The following is a 15,527-nucleotide window of genomic DNA, read 5'->3' as shown; positions in this document are numbered from 1 at the left end:
TACATTTCATTATTGCGCTGTCGAAGAGAGGGAGAATAGCGAGATGAGACCGGTTGATTGATGCTGGGGAGGATGTCACAGGTCAGAAAGCGAGCATGAAGGAAAGAAAGAAAGAGTGGGAGAAGACAGCGGTGTTGATGCTGTAAATAAGAAGCGGTTATATAATCAGGTTGTCATCTCCTTTTGGAGACCAGAGACGAAAATCAATAAGACGATATGCAAATTCAATATTAAGTCCGGGTCCCTTGATGCTGGTGGTGGTGACTTTATATGGCATTCATTCTCTGTAGTGGCCTTACGTTGCTTTATGGTTCGAGTTGATGAGCCTCACAGTCACATTAAGGGCGAGTACGAATACGGCGGGTCGTTTCCCTTGGCGGTCAAGGCTTGGCAGGAACAGTGAGTGGAAGGAAGAGTCCCTGAAGCTAGCTACGGTACGTACCTGCCTATCCACCTAAATCCTATTCAAAGAAGGGGACCTCAGACTCCCACTTTAAATAACACCCACCATCCGACTTGGACCATCTCCAGTTGTCGCATGATATAAAGGGGACGTACAATTTCTGCGGTCAAAGGCTTCTCTACGTTCTGCGGAAAAGACAAATCGATCATGTCAGAATCTGCAATGGAGAATCAAGAACCATTGCTCCTTACCGCTTGGCGGAGGTGCAATGAGTTTGCTGCAGAGCACAACATCTCGTACGTTATACTTTAGCTACGAGCCATTGACCTTGACCTACAAGCTAATTCACTCTTCACAGGCAATCTATAGTCTCTGCCATTGGGACAGTCGCTGCAATTGTCGTTGCAACTCTAATTCTCCGCCTCACAAACGCTATCGCTACAGCCTCTATCAAAGCAGCCACCGGTCGTCCTCGCCAGTTCACCGTCCCCGCGCCCAAGATCCCCGAGCCTTACTCCACCGTTGACGCCCCTTCAGTCAGGGTCTCTGGCAGCTCGGCCGTTCAATGCTATGCACCAGCTACTGGCCAGTTTTTAGGACAAATCAACCCTTCTACACCCGCTGCTATCGATCGAGCTGTTGTCGCCGCCGCGGCTGCGCAGAAGGTATGGGCTGAGACAACCTTCGAGGAACGCCGTGCTGTGTTGCGCTCGCTGCTGCAGCACGTTCTCGACAATGCTGAGGACATTGTCAAGATTGCGTGCTTGGACAGTGGAAAGACTATGGTGGATGCTCAGTTGGGAGAGATTCTTGTCACAGCTGAGAAGCTCAAGTGGACTCTCGACCATGGTGAAGCTGCACTGCGCCCGTCTCGTCGTCCTACCAACTTTCTCATGATGTACAAGCGCAACACTGTCCACTATGAACCTCTTGGTGTTGTTGCTGCTCTTGTCAGCTGGAACTATCCCTTCCACAACTTCATCGGTCCCGTCATCAGCGCCCTCTTCTCTGGTAACGGTATTCTTGTCAAGGTTTCTGAGCAGACTGCTTGGTCTAGTCAGTACTTTACCAACATCGCTCGTGGCGCTCTCATTGCCCATGGTCATGATCCTCAGCTTGTTCAGACAGTCGTGTGCTGGCCTCAAACCGCCGGGCATCTTACTTCACATCCTGGTATCAGCCACATCACCTTCATCGGTTCTCAGTCTGTCGCCCATCATGTTGCTGCTAGCGCGGCCAAGAGCCTTACTCCTGTTGTCGCAGAGCTTGGTGGCAAGGATCCCTTCATTGTTCTCGATTCTGCTTCTCGGGACCTCAAGCGCATCACCGAAGTCATTCTCCGTGGAACCTTCCAAGCTGCTGGCCAGAACTGTATTGGTATCGAGAGAGTCATCGCCCCTCGTGCAATCCATGATAAGCTTGTCGAAATGCTTGCTCCTCGTGTTAACGCCTTACGTCTGGGCCCTGAGGCCGATGTCGGTGCCATGATCTCTGACGCCTCCTTTGACCGCCTTGAGGAACTCATCGCTGAGGCTGTCGCCCAAGGAGCCCGTCTCCTTGCTGGTGGCAAACGCTATAACCATCCTGAATATCCCACTGGCCACTATTTCCAGCCAACTTTCCTTGCCGACGTTACCCCTGACATGCGTATTGCACAAAATGAGTGCTTCGCTCCTGTTCTTACTCTCCTCCGCGCCAAGTCGTCTTCCCCTGAAGATATCCTCGCCATCGCCAACGCTCCCAACTTTGGCCTCGGTGCCTCTGTTCACGGTTCTGAGCGTGATCCCAACTTGCAGCCCATCGTCAAGGGCCTCCGCGCCGGCATGGTCGCTGTCAATGACTTCGCCGTCTACTACGCCGTCCAGTTGCCCTTTGGTGGTGTTGGTGGATCTGGTTACGGCCGCTTTGCGGGCGAAGAGGGTCTACGCGGACTCTGCAACATGAAAGCCATTTGTGAGGATCGCTTCAGCTGGCTGGGCATCCGCACTGGTATCCCTCCCCCAGTGCAGTACCCTATCAAGAGCCAGCCCGATAGCTGGAAGTTCACACACGGTGTTGTGGAGCTGGGCTATGGAGCTCCCTTGCGAAAGCTCAAGGGTCTCGGCAATATTCTCGCAAACATGTAGATGGGAGCCATAGAGATCGGAAGAGATGAAAAGACTGAAGACACATGCAGGGTGCCAGGCCAGGACATGCATGTCTTGGCTGAAGTGCAATACGGCACAGGATGAACATAATTCTCATGAGCTATGAGCAGATCAGTTGATTAAAAAACGTAGATAATAAACAGTATCGTTAATGCCAAAACAAGAATAATTCATTGCGCCATGTCATAAATCCTAAGCCTTCTTGAACACCTTTTCCAACCATGACCATCTCATCGTTAATGTCTACTGCAAGCAATTGCTTCACCATCGTCGACCATACACTTCACTCTCTTCCTTTCTAGGCCGCCCTGGCCGTCTCTGCGATGAAGCCGCAGATCTACGCTCGTTGCCATTGAAGCTCTCGTTGCCGACAGCGGAGGGATCAGCGCCAATAACAACTGGGTTCTCCGAAGATCCTGGCTTGAAGAGGTTGATGATCTCATTGATGCCGAGCTTGAGAGCCTCCTTACGCATGCCACCCTCGATGGCCTGCTCGGCCAGCTCGCGCTTCTTCTCCTGCAGCTCGAGGATACGCTCCTCGACAGTCTGAGCGACTGTGAGCTTGTAGATAATTACGTCGACTGTCTGGGTCAGACGATGGACACGATCAATGGCCTGTTCTTCGACAAACTAGCAAAGAAGTTAGCATCGTGATATGTAAAGGGGATTAAGGATAGGAGAACATACTGGGTTCCAGAAGGGCTCGAGGATGACAACTCGGGTCGCTGCCGTGAGGTTGAGTCCTAAACTACCGCACTTCAAACTACACAGCAAAATGCGGGTCTCAGGATCGCCTCTTAACTTTCGTAGACTTTCTTCGCGCTGATCGTTCTTCATGCTGCCATCGTAACGGACAAAGCGGAATCGTTCCTTGCGGAAGAAGGGCTCAACGAGATCAAGCATAGAAGTGAACTGAGAGAAGACAATGAACTTGTGTTCCTTGACTTCACTCTGAAGAATCTTGATGAGCTCTCGAATCTTGGAAGAAGCAAGAACTTGAGGGGAGTTGGGATCGCGGGATGGATAGAAAATGCTGTCGTCTTCTTCAGACGAGACATCTGATTCATTAGAGTCAGAATCAGAGCCAGAGTCAGATCCCGAATCTGAGGCTGATGATCGAGAAACAGCTGTCGTATCAGCAGCGGTGGTATCGGCGGCCGTAGTATCGGCATCTGTGCCTGCATTTGTGGTGTCAGCTGCATGAGATGGCCCATCGTCCAGCGTCTGGGCAGCCATGCGCTTTGTGATATCTGTCAATGATGCCAAGGAGTCATCAGAGTCAGAAGCCATGTCCGCTTTGCTATCGTCGTTTTCAATAAAGCTGCTCAAGTTACTCTTGTCTTCAACCTTGCTCTCTTCGTCTTCTGAGTCATCGGAGCCAATCCAGTCGCCTCCACCCTCAGCATTCTCATCTTCTTCGCCACCAGCCTTTCCTAGATGTATGGAGCCCTGCTGATCCTCGGGTACAAGCCATGAGCCTTCGGCCTCTTCTTCCTCATCATCGCTGTCAACGATGGCGTTGCGATTCCGAGGCTGGCGAGCTGTCTTCTTTGGGGACTCTGCATCCTCGTCATCACTGTCAACTACCGTGTTTCGGTGGCGAGGTCGCCCCGAGGCCTTCTTAGGGGACTCGTCGTCATCTTCATCATCATCGTCAACCTCAACAATTTGCCTGTCAATGACCTTTTCGTCAACTATTTCCTTCTCCTTGTCTTTCTTCTTGCTCTTATCCTTGGGCTTCTTGGACTTCTTGGGTCGCTCTGACCGCTCTGGCCTTACATGGTTGTTAAAGTATGCTAGGTCATCCCGGCAGTCGGAGCAGATGTCTTTGCCTGACTTGTTGTCCTCGGCACTCAAGCCTCGCCCACAAATATTACAGTCCTTAGAAACGATGCCCATACCGGCGAACATGTCAGCCATGGCATCAATGTCCGTATCCTGGGTCTTCTGGGTAGCGTCTGTCGACATTGCGTCTTTGTCCTTCTCCAGCTTGCCCTCAACCAGCTTGGGATGATTACAGGCCTGTCGTAGGCGGAGCAGCAGAGTCAAAGCGTTGGCATAGTTGACTCTGCCTTGCATCATCTGCTCGATACTTCGGTCTGCTCGAGCAGCTAATCGATCGTAGAACTTGCGCTCTGCAGGTGACAATGCAGTCGATATAGTAACAACCTTTCGTTCGGTGACCTTGAAGCCTGTTGAGGACCCCTCACCCTCGGCGGAAGGCTTACCACCAGGGTTAAGCGCGCCAGCTTCCTTGAGGATTTCTTTGGTTCTTCGCTTCATAAAGCATCGGAGAAGACTGTGTAGTCTGCGAATGGCGATGTGACCGCGGCCATTCTTCAGGGGTAGATCAATATGCTCCTTCCACTCCTTGAGATCGTCGTAGGGTCGAATGCGGAGAAATTTGACGAGGGACTGGAGTTCATCGAGGTTGTTCTGCATAGGTGTACCAGACAAGCACCATCGGTATTCGGAGTTTAGGGCGTAGCAAGCCTTAGTAGCCTTTGCATTGCGATTCTTGACTGTATGGGCTTCGTCGAGAACGACTCGCCACCAGTGCAAGCCAAAGCATCCCGCTTTCAATCCATTCTCGGCATCTGAGGAATTGCCATGTTCAGAAACTAGGATTTGATAAGTTGTGATTACAACATCGTAGAGAGCGAGCTCCTTAAATCGCTTCGTACGATTCGGTCCATGATGTACGCAGACTTTGAGGCCATGGGTCTTTTCCACTTTATCATTAATTTCGTGTTCCCATTGTCGAATCAAAGCAAGTGGCGCCACCACCAGGGTTGTCTTTTCGATCTTCTCAAAGTGTTTCTTCCATCCAGGGGCGTCCTTAGCTGGTTTCTGGTTGGTGAGGATGAGTGAAATGGTCTGAAGAGTCTTTCCGAGACCCATGTCGTCGGCGAGAATGCCTCCTTTGGGGACCTTTCCTCGCTTTACAGGGCCAAGTTCTCGTCCTCGCATCCACTCAACTCCTTCGACCTGGTGCGGTAGTAGCTTGACCTTGAGGCCATCCACTGTGCCGTCTTTGGGATCTTTTGGATCTTCTGATTTCTTTTCGCCATCAGCTTGGCTCTGTTCTCCACCCTCCTCTTCGCCCTCCTCCATGCCACCCTCAAGCAATGCTTTCAGATCAGCACTCGCCTTGGCAGGATCTGTGTAGAAAGTCTCCTCGCCGTAATGTCTTGGGGGCGCATATGAGGATGCAACTGGTGGTGCAGAGGGTGCACCTGAGCTGAACATGGGCATTGGTGGTGGCCTTCGATCCTGGTATACCGGACCTCGAGGGCCTGTGATTCTAGCACCGTTGTTGCTGTTGCTGCTTCGGCTATCGAGGTGGTGTTCCGGTCGTGTCTTCTGCCGTATGAAAGGGTCTGCTCTCTGCTTACGAGAGGACATCATCTTGGTAGGATGACCGAATGTGGGTGTGTTGGTTGCGCCGGCGGAATTAAAGGGGTCGTTCATATCTCCCCGAACTTTGCCTTTGAGCGAGTTCATACCACGGACAAGGGCAGTGATATCATCGTCGGGAGACAACTCGCGGGACGTATTCTCCCCATTCGGAGTGATGGAGTTTAGAGGCACCTTGGGAGGCGCCCGTTCGTTGACCATGGCGCCGAGGTCTCGAAGAGCAGTAGAATCGCTGAGACGTGTCTTGGAATGCGTTTGGCGTGGGGCAAGTTTGGAGAAGTCAGGTTGTTGTTTTGATGAGAGGGTCGTTTGTGGTTCAAATGCAAAACGACCACCGGGCTTTGGTTTATTGATATGTTTATTAGGCGACCGGTTTGAAAGGTCGTCAGGGTACTTCATTCATACGCCGGGCGGTGAGTGTCGTCGTGAGCGTATGTGCAGTTTGGTGAAGCCGTTGAGTACAAGGGACTTTGCATGAGTGTATCGTTTATCGTCCAAAAATGACATAATGAATTGCCCCAGCAACGGATTGAGGGTGTCATAATAATGAGTCTTCAGCAGTCCAAGTTTTGGTGAACGGTATCCCTGATATTTATGTCACTAGCGCATAACCCCTCTATATGTGGCCCGCGTAAAGCACTGTGAAACAGGTAACCCCGCGGTACTGAAGGTCTCCTTCTACCTGTACTGTCATTGGACCCTGTTCATAAATAATCTTATGTATTTTATGCAAGTCTGATCTCAAGCTTTGAAGTCATCAGTAACATCCACAATAATGAGCCATCCTTGACGTCTTACAGTCTGAAACCTCACTCTCATAGAATTTGAGTCCGTAACACAGTCATAATTTTTATTAAGTGCTCTTCACAGCGTGCCTTGGATCTATCAACATGAAAGCATTGTCTAACCATTTACTCACGTCTTGTTCACCTGAGACTTAATGTCATTGTCTTGAGATTTGTGAAAGAAAGGCCTTGAAGGTATAGGCAATAAAATAAACCATTGACTACAAACAGCCCTGGTGATGATAGTTGCACTTCTATCAAGACCAATACACACACTTTTGACCCTTGTTCACTCCTGGATAGTATTAAATCATCGATAATCACGTTATGTTGAACGAAGTCAGGTTGTCATAGTTCGTGAGAATGGGGTGAAGGATGCAGAACTCTTTAAACTTGAAAGCTCGTTCATTCTTACAAGAACTCATAATACAGATATCCTGTCCATCAATTCCCCCCTCCCCAGAGTACGGAGCAATTTGGAACCTTGGAAATGATAACGCTCAGCAATAATTAAAGGTGATTTTCCTCTTCCACAAGTCCTCCCGTTATATACAGCCCGGCCTCTTTGCTTACTATGCCAGAGGGACAGGAGCAGGGGCCTCGGTACCAGAGGCCTGCTTACCACCGACGGGAGGGAGGAACATAGGGAGGTAAGTAACAGCAAGGGCCATAACTGCGCGTCCCGTTAACACGTATTCTCGATTCTCGAATGATAAAGGGGTGGTCTTACTGGACATGCCAACAGAGAAGTATCCAGGAGTGGTGGAGTTCTTCTTCGAGTCCTCGCTCTCGCCGAGCCAGCTCTGGATAGAGAAGACAACTGACGCCCTATTACCAAGCCTTGTTAGCAACCCGGCCGCATATCATATCTCGCTTCGATTCGCATCGCATCGCATCGCGCCACATCTCTGCATCCTCAAGGCTCGTTTGGCAAACGTACCATCCAACCATCTTGTTGCGCGTAAACATAGCAGCCATTGGCAGGGTAGTAGACATCGTTGAGGAGAGATCGGTCGAGTCACCTGAGCCCTTGGGCTCTTGGTAAGGGACGACTGTCACGCAGTTAGCTTCAAGTCGCAATCGTGATGATCGAATTGTGCTTCGTGCGCAAGGTGATTGACTGATACTTAGAGTTGGAGGGTAAACGTACTCAGGTCAACTCTTCTGGGGTCCTTGGTAGGCGACATATTTGCTGCTGTGAATGAGGAGGAGTGACGGTTGTTCAATGGTTGTCGCAATTACCTCTTAGCTCGCGCGACCTGTCGTCTCGGGGGAGGCTTGAGTTGTGGCGCTTCCTTGAGTGGGGTAGCGTGGCGTAGAAATGACCTACCTAAATAGGAAATGGCTTCTCATACAACAGGCACATCATTACATTCTCTGCCTACGATCGAAGAATCAATTATCAACAGTAGAGCATGAATATTCACATTATAGAAGCTCTTCACCAGTCGCGTTACCCCGGGGCAGAAATTAGAATGGATGAATTCAGACATCTCTTTCGTGTATATATACATAACGGGTATCCTCCCAGGTCATCAGCAGCGTACTAGACATGTATCATGATAACCCAACCCAAGACAAAAACTTAACCTTGTACCCATTTCACAAACACAGCATACTCCCACGACATAAACGCCAAACCATACGCTCGCTACAACATAGGCGAGCCTTTCCTACTCCACCCTAATGATAACCTTCCACTGTAATGCGCCAGCTTCACGAATAGCACAAGCCAGGCATCCTCGCTTTCGTCGACTGATGATGGCGTTCCAGCCCTTTTGGGCGCAAAGAGCACGAACCAGGATTTCCATATCGGAACCAAACTGTCGTTTTCTGGACTCGAAATGCATCTGTTCCGCAGCAGGAAAACTACCTCTTCGCTGAACAATATTATACTTTGAGGTAAGTCTCTCAATCGTGGGAGATTGAGGAACCTCGGACAAGTTGGTGATACAGTCAATAACAAGCACTCGTTCGCTACCCATACGCGAAGGTGAACGCCGGTGAGTTTGAGGAACAGCCAGAAGCTCCGAAAGGGGAGCATGCTGCCGCTTTAGAAGCTCCGAAATATGAATAACAGTGTAATTATAATATTTGTGTAAGGGATGGCCTGGCCAGAGTTAGCTGCGAGACATGGGCCAGAAACCGTTTGGTCTTACCTGTTCGGTGAGCAGGTCGAGAACCTTGCCCAAACGTGTCAGACCCAGACACATCGATCTGCTGGATTGTCGGACTTGATGGCGACTTAACAAATCGAACGCGATGAGACGGCGAGCATGGGTGTGCCGTAACAAAGTTAATGTCATAGGACAGGGAGAATGAGAAGTTCTCAGCCGTAAATCCGTCAATCGACACAGCAAAGTTGACATTGGCTGGGAATGACAGCAACTCGGGTTCCTTGCTGCTCACACTCGCAGGGGGTGTCAGCTTGGTGAAGGGCGTGGACTGAATTGAGTTGGCCGGAGAAAGAAGCTCAAGCGACCGTAAAGTAACGCTGATCAACGGTGGCGGCGTAGAGTAGTTGTTCTCATGGGGAATTATAAAGTCGGCAGGGAACACAGAATATTCATCGGCATCTCCGAGGATGGATGATTCTCGTTCAACGCGCTTCTTTGCCCAAAGTCTCGCTTTCTTGCCCAGATGCGCCTTGTCCTCTGCTGTCTGTTAGCTTAATGCCCATCTCATCCGATACATAACAACCTACCAGCCACTTCTTCTACTTCGATGTTGACCCAACCTTCATCTATGCCCAGGGGTAGAATGTCGCTGGAAACCCATCCCATACATTCGGCTGATCCCTGACCTGCCGCAATAACTCGGCCCACGATGCATGACGTGCTCCAAAAGCTCTTGCCAGAATAGACGAAACCTCCACAGAGGTTAGCGAACGAACCCAAACGCTCCATGGCTTTGCTATCGTTTTCGAGAAGCGTGGCCATCAGGAAATGGCACATGCCATCTCCAGGGAGTACCAGACCATAGATATATGATTTTGAAAGCCATCCGGAGGGGTGAAGCGCCGCTGCAAGCTTTCGTCGCTGTGGTCGAGTCTTGTCCTTCTGACTACCAGGACGATCCCAGGCACCAAAGTAAAGTCCCCGCTTAGATCCATTCGACTCGGAAGACTTTGATGATCTCTCAGAGGCATTCGTAGGTGCAGGCTTAGGCACAGAATTAATAATCGATTGACGAGCGTTCTTCGCGATAAGTCCCTCGTATGTGTCGATGTTGGGCCAGAGTAGCTTCTTCGCAAAATGGGTAAGCCCATCTACCTGCTGTTGTGGGTTGCGGCCTTTAATAGTATAGGTATGGCTTGCTGTCGTCTTGTCTTCATGATGTTGACGGACGATAAATTTACTGAAGAGGGCGCCTAGCCAGCCGGTCGCAGGCGGAGGAGTAGTTGTTCCCTTTGTCTCGGAAGCGTCGCTTGGTGGATCCTCTTTGATTTTCTCAATCTCGATATTGTCGAGCCAGCTCCTGGCAAGATGAAGCGACCACTTGACCATGGGAGTGGCGGCTCTTTCGAAGTGAACAACATCTACAGGTCGGAAAGCTTCGACTCCATATTCTTCACCCTCGGTGATGGCATCTAATCGAATGAGGAGTTCGGTGGCAACAAGAATCTGCATGAGAAGCCAATACTTCTCCTCGGCCCGTTCGCCGGCACTACTAGCGTCGTGGATGGAAGAAGTATCCTCAAGTTCATCATTGTCTTCACCTCCCCAAAGAATCTGACCCAATCTGATCCTCCATTCGACATGGGTGAAGTCAAACCAAACATTGGCGGTGCCAAGACACTTGATCAAGGCATTAATCTGGTTGGTCAAGCTATAGTGGTCGCGCTTATCGACAACGGAATTGCATGGTCGCATGAAAGTGTGAAAGAGATCCTGATAAGTCTGGACGGAAGTTTTCTTTCGAAGATCATTGACCCGGTATAGCTCGGCGTTTCGCTTGAGACGATCTAGCAGCTCTGTCTCAGGGAGACGACGCAGGTAGCCCAGAGAGGAAAGCATGCGCTCACGTGCCTCCACAATGGCATGGGCCTTTTTACCAACGCTGTCAAAGCCGAATTGCTCTTCTTCGAGGGCATCGCCAACGGCGAGTTCGAGGGCAGCTGAGAAGCCCATGGTACCCTTCTCTAGACCTTGCATGCTCAACATGTTGGGACGTTCCCGACAGCGGATGAAGAAATGGGCCTTGCGAGAGTCAACGGCCTGTGCCCGGGCAGCGGCATCCTGATTGAGATCTCGAGTTAGATGAGGCCATGCTGTAAGACCACTCCAAGCTCTATCTTCAATTTGGACATGATCAGTGAGGTCGCGAATCTCCAATGCCTCATCAAAGGGGAATGCGACGCTGGGATTAGGGGCGCCAGAACAGTGGCCCTCGCTACGGGCAAAGTACTGAGGGGCTCCAGAGAAGAGCTTCTCGATCTCTGAGTCGGTAAGAGTAGACATGATTCTATTCAGCTTCAAGACGGGCTTGGACGGAGGAGAAGTGGCATTTTCCTTGTCGGACAAGGCACCCGAGTTCGGCAGAGGAGGTGGAGGAGGAAGAGGCTTGTTCTGATCTGGTGGTGAACGCGGGGAAGTGAGAGCCCGTGGTGGTGAGTGTGACGGCGACTGTGACGATGAAGGCGTCTTAGTCCCTTGAGATCTGCCTGTAGAAGCTCGAGGTGGGGCTTTACGACGGAAGCCTCGGTCGGGAGGAGCGGCGCGTGGCGGAGGAGAATGCGGGGAGGAAGAGAAGGCTTTGGTTGGACTTGTAACAGTTGATGTTGTCTGTTTGCAGCGAAGGGAGCAATTAGTTCTGAGACAGAAGTGCAGTACAGTACAGTACAGAGGGGGAGGGAAGCAATTGAGGGAACAGACAGGGTCACAAGGAACTAAAATATAGTGCTAAAAAGGAAAAAAAGTCACCGAGTCAATTGACATGAATGACCGGACATTGGACCATCATGACATCTCTAAGCCGGATAATACCATCGGTCAAAGGCGCCCCCGAACTGAGCCCATTGAGGGGCCAATTCAGGGCCCTGAACGGCAATCGCATGACCTGAGAGAGAAGATCGCCCTAGCACGCGACAGTGGTTGGCTGGTCTGAGCTGGGCTGAGCAGTGGTCTGATCTTCCATTGTCTCTCAGAATGCGCTTTGATCAGGGATGACTTGCAGTTATGAAGGAGATGGTGGGTGTCTCATCAGGAATAATTCCAGTAAATAACTTATCAAAATCTTGACTTACATCTCCGTTGCCCTTTTCCTTGTCTCGCCCAGTTCGATCTTTTACACGGTTCCTCGCTCGTGCAAGTAAACCATGGAGTAGATAGTCTGGCCTTGTAAAACGACCCCCGGTTGATGCAGATGCACCAATGGCACCAGAATCGTCAATGAGATCGTTCTCATCGTTTTCGTTTGGAACATCTCCATCAGCAATTGGATATTTGGTCGGTATTATGCTGGTGGTGGCTGTAGTTGTAGTTAATGTGGCGCCGCTTTGGGGTAGTAGTAGTGCCCGGGAGTTTTGCCGTTCATGTCGCTTTTGCGACGGCGCATCCTTATTCTCAGCAGTCAATTTTGGCCCTGATTTGTTGGTGGTGTCGCTGAAACTGCTCGTGGCAGATGGCCGTGGAGACGGCCTTGGTTTGCTCAATGGCATACTGCGATCTTGTTGCGATGGATCGCGGGTCTTCCATGTAAGAACAGTTAGTATCGACGCAATGCGGGCATCCGCCGCCGAAAGATCAGATTGATCTTGTTGATCGTGGGCAGGTCGACCTGGATACAAGCACCATCAAGCCCACTCCGGATAAAGGAGACAGGCTATAAAGCAACGGCTTCTTGTTTGATGGGTTTCCCTAACTACTGCCGCCGTCAGTCAGTTAGGTGCTCCTTTGTCTGCGTTGCGTGGGTTGTTGGACTGCGGTCTGAACTGGCACCAGAACATCCAGCTTTCAACAACTCCCCAGGCATTTGTATTGGAATACGAAAGGGGACTCGAGGGTCCAAAAAGATGACTCGGCGGAGAACAGAATGGAGCCATTGCTGTCATTGCATCCGTATTGCTATACAAATATAGGTCTTTGTTGGTTGATCCACGTACGTACGTATGAATATGCTAAGCACACAATGCTTTCCCTTTCCAGGAGTTCAACGGCTGTCTCAGGTCATTGGTGCACAATCCCATGCAGCAGATATAATCCCCTCTCTCCCGAGTCTCTCTTGTGTCCGCTTCTTTTCTTGTTCGTGCAACATGCAGCTGTCCCCACGCGTGGATATCCAGGAAGCCTTGGAAGCGTGGGCCTTGAACCAACCTGGACGATCGTGGATTGCTGTATGTACCTGGGTAATATGGGTAAAACGGAAGATCTGCGATTTGAATCGATGTGAGTAGATACAGGTCCGAATCCAATATGGAAGCCGGCATAGCACCCAGGACCCGGTCTATATACATACTGTATGGTACAGTCCTGTACGCTCCAGTCTTACAGAGCAGCGGAGTGCGGAATACCCAATGATTAGAACAGAAGTTTCAAAGGCCCCCGGCATACGTGGGCAAGCATTGATCCTTGCAAGAGAAGGTGGACGCAATCTATCAATCATGCCAGAGTTCGTCTGCCGTACGAATGTTGGCAAACATCAAATTAGACTCACTAGTGTGTGTTACATGGGAAACATGCTAAGAAAGTTATACTTAGCCCTTGTGATGTGCGTCAAGACCCGACTATAGAGTTCATTATGTAACAAGGTAGGTATATGAACTGCTACGGTCGATGTTGTCGTAGAATGGCAGCACTGTACGTAACCAGGGTTCATTTCCTGTCATCCGGAGGGAGGCCTTTTTAGCCTCAAACTCGAGAATCCTGATGCTGGAAGTTGCGGGAGTTTGTGGGCCTCTCTGGCGGAAGCCAATGTATAAAAGTGGAGGGAGTAAGACGACGTGTTTCGAAACCGCCGTTGCGAGAAGCGAACCAGGGAGAATTCGCCGCTTCGGCAAAGGCCTGGCATTGTAAAGCAAAAGTCACAAGACAAGACAAGGTATAAATAAGCCTTTCAAGGTGAATAAACGGTCAAGTTGGAAATCCCTCGTTAGTTTCGGAATGTCATCTTGCCGAAAATAGTACAAATCATATCGGAACTTTAGATCGATATCGCGCTTGGTCAGCAGCATTGGTTCTGATAATCTGAGACTTGGGACTTCTTGAGATCAGACATATGATCGATACTTGACGTGTTTGCCATTGACCATGTATCAGCCTTGCAGTCCTTACAACCTTCTTCCAAGTCAGAGTAACCCTGAATGTTGAGCGTTTTCGTTACCCGCATACGGATACTGGTCAAGGATAAGGACGTGCGCACGTATTTTGTACGTGCGTTCCGTTTTTCCTGCGCTGCCCCGTATGAACCTTGTTTGTTATTGACCAAGCAGAAGAAGCTCACATTCGCAACTTTGTCCGTTACAAGTTTGGACCGGAAATGCTGCTCAATTGTGTTGGTAGCCGATATCTATGTGTGATCCTCAATTGTCATGACCACCATGAGGCCTTTCCGTGAGCTTTTCCAACGGCTCCTAGCGTTTCCACTCCGGCCACCACCATTTTCGTCGTCAATGGGGCCCTTGTGAAACAAGGGGCGCAATCCAGCTGTAATTGTTCGGCCCATTAAACCTTCGAAACACGCGGCTACTTACAGCTGCGGATTTATTTGCCTTTCCCATCCCAATTGTTCATGCCGGACATTGGGCATCGCGCGGACCCCGTGATAGTCCCGTAGTGACGGGAAGCACAGTAAAAGGAAATCGGGTAACGGGATAGCCGCGAGGGCGCAGACTCCAGCCCACTTGACCCATGTTGGTATGCTTCTCTTCTTCTTTCTTCCCTTCGAGGCATGACAGAGATGCCTGCACTTCCCCCAGCCTATGTGTATCAATCGTAATTTCGTTCACGATGTCTTGCCTTACTCAAGACCATCCCGAATGCGACATACCAGTAATGATCCCTGCATCTTGTCGATTCCACGGCCCGTCACGCTCCCAGTTGATCAGTCGATGAAACAGAACATCTTTCTTGAATCAAGGTAAACTGCTCCCCTAGCCCTTCAGCGGAAGTCGGTAAGTGGGAGATCTGGGACGCCCAGGCATTGGTAAGACTTAAATAAGCATGTTTCGTAGCTCAAGCTGGAGGCGTGTCATGCACAACCACAAGTAAATACTTGGGATCGGGTACAATGACCAGTTCTTGCTTCCTTGTTCGTAACCGTAGAAGCTTCAGCTCATCCTACTGAGTGTTAGCTATGAGCCTGTAACGCCTGTGATGATCCTCACTTCACCATCCAGCTCCTGAACCAAGCTTCCGGAGCTATTCACATAGTTCCAGACAATCGCGGCGAATTGCTCGACTCCTTTCGTTTCGCTCTCCTCTAGTGCAGGACCTTCATTGGAAAATGATGTTGCAGTCGATGTGGTTCGCGTCTTAGAGGTCTGGAGAGCGTCGATTTGTCCGCTGGTTTTCAGGATAGCGCCGGTGGTTCGGTCAAGAACGATGCTGGCTTTAACACCAGGTTTCTTTGACAATCGGCCGAGCTTCTCCTCAAGGGCATCGTGGCCATTTGTCTGTCCATTTATTAGCCTCGCAAAATATCTCAAGACTATTTTCGTAGCATACCAGTGAAGATTCAGCCATTCTGGTATAGTAGCTTAATATGATGATATTTGATACCGCTGGTTGTCGCGATGTATTGGTCTAGCGTGGTCGGACCTTGCGTTAAGGTGACGCC

General features: G+C 50.2%; 6 protein-coding genes across 6 annotated transcripts; 1 reads left to right on the top strand and 5 right to left on the bottom strand.

Annotated features, from left to right (window-relative positions):
• The first annotated feature begins 511 nt into the window (after positions 1 to 511).
• On the top strand, positions 512 to 2,711 carry FOBCDRAFT_251280 (Aldehyde/histidinol dehydrogenase). The gene is made up of 2 exons (XM_031186680.3): positions 512 to 699; positions 762 to 2,711. The coding sequence occupies exons 1-2, from the start codon at positions 611 to 613 to the stop codon at positions 2,527 to 2,529; spliced, it is 1,857 nt and encodes a 618-aa protein (XP_031037815.2). The 5' UTR covers positions 512 to 610; the 3' UTR covers positions 2,530 to 2,711.
• On the bottom strand, positions 2,712 to 6,432 carry FOBCDRAFT_225795 (SNF2 family N-terminal domain-containing protein). The gene is made up of 2 exons (XM_031186681.3): positions 3,238 to 6,432; positions 2,712 to 3,180 (listed from the first exon to the last, which is right to left on the bottom strand). Exons 1-2 carry the CDS (start codon positions 6,364 to 6,366, stop codon positions 2,812 to 2,814), a joined length of 3,498 nt encoding a protein of 1,165 aa, XP_031037816.2. The 5' UTR covers positions 6,367 to 6,432; the 3' UTR covers positions 2,712 to 2,811.
• A 567-nt stretch (positions 6,433 to 6,999) lies between these two features.
• Positions 7,000 to 8,156, bottom strand: FOBCDRAFT_225794 (uncharacterized protein). The gene is made up of 4 exons (XM_031186682.3): positions 7,903 to 8,156; positions 7,693 to 7,804; positions 7,483 to 7,580; positions 7,000 to 7,425 (listed from the first exon to the last, which is right to left on the bottom strand). The coding sequence occupies exons 1-4, from the start codon at positions 7,937 to 7,939 to the stop codon at positions 7,325 to 7,327; spliced, it is 348 nt and encodes a 115-aa protein (XP_031037817.1). The 5' UTR covers positions 7,940 to 8,156; the 3' UTR covers positions 7,000 to 7,324.
• A 60-nt stretch (positions 8,157 to 8,216) lies between these two features.
• Positions 8,217 to 11,618, bottom strand: FOBCDRAFT_225790 (uncharacterized protein). Its single transcript, XM_031186684.3, has 3 exons — positions 9,457 to 11,618; positions 8,912 to 9,406; positions 8,217 to 8,862 (listed from the first exon to the last, which is right to left on the bottom strand). Exons 1-3 carry the CDS (start codon positions 11,210 to 11,212, stop codon positions 8,426 to 8,428), a joined length of 2,688 nt encoding a protein of 895 aa, XP_031037819.3. The 5' UTR covers positions 11,213 to 11,618; the 3' UTR covers positions 8,217 to 8,425.
• On the bottom strand, positions 11,619 to 12,822 carry FOBCDRAFT_225788 (uncharacterized protein). The gene has a single exon (XM_059609696.1). It carries the CDS (start codon positions 12,409 to 12,411, stop codon positions 11,911 to 11,913), a length of 501 nt encoding a protein of 166 aa, XP_059467365.1. The 5' UTR covers positions 12,412 to 12,822; the 3' UTR covers positions 11,619 to 11,910.
• A 2,041-nt stretch (positions 12,823 to 14,863) lies between these two features.
• On the bottom strand, positions 14,864 to 15,490 carry FOBCDRAFT_41147 (uncharacterized protein). The gene is made up of 3 exons (XM_031186691.3): positions 15,416 to 15,490; positions 15,076 to 15,363; positions 14,864 to 15,028 (listed from the first exon to the last, which is right to left on the bottom strand). The coding sequence occupies exons 1-3, from the start codon at positions 15,431 to 15,433 to the stop codon at positions 14,924 to 14,926; spliced, it is 411 nt and encodes a 136-aa protein (XP_031037826.1). The 5' UTR covers positions 15,434 to 15,490; the 3' UTR covers positions 14,864 to 14,923.
• Between the last annotated feature and the right edge of the window lie 37 nt (positions 15,491 to 15,527).

Source organism: Fusarium oxysporum, chromosome VI (assembly GCF_013085055.1).
Source record: "Fusarium oxysporum Fo47 chromosome VI, complete sequence".
Classification (NCBI taxonomy): Eukaryota; Fungi; Ascomycota; class Sordariomycetes; order Hypocreales; family Nectriaceae; genus Fusarium; species Fusarium oxysporum.
The sequence above is the reverse complement of the archived record's forward strand: the minus strand, read 5'-3'. Positions and strand labels throughout refer to the sequence as shown.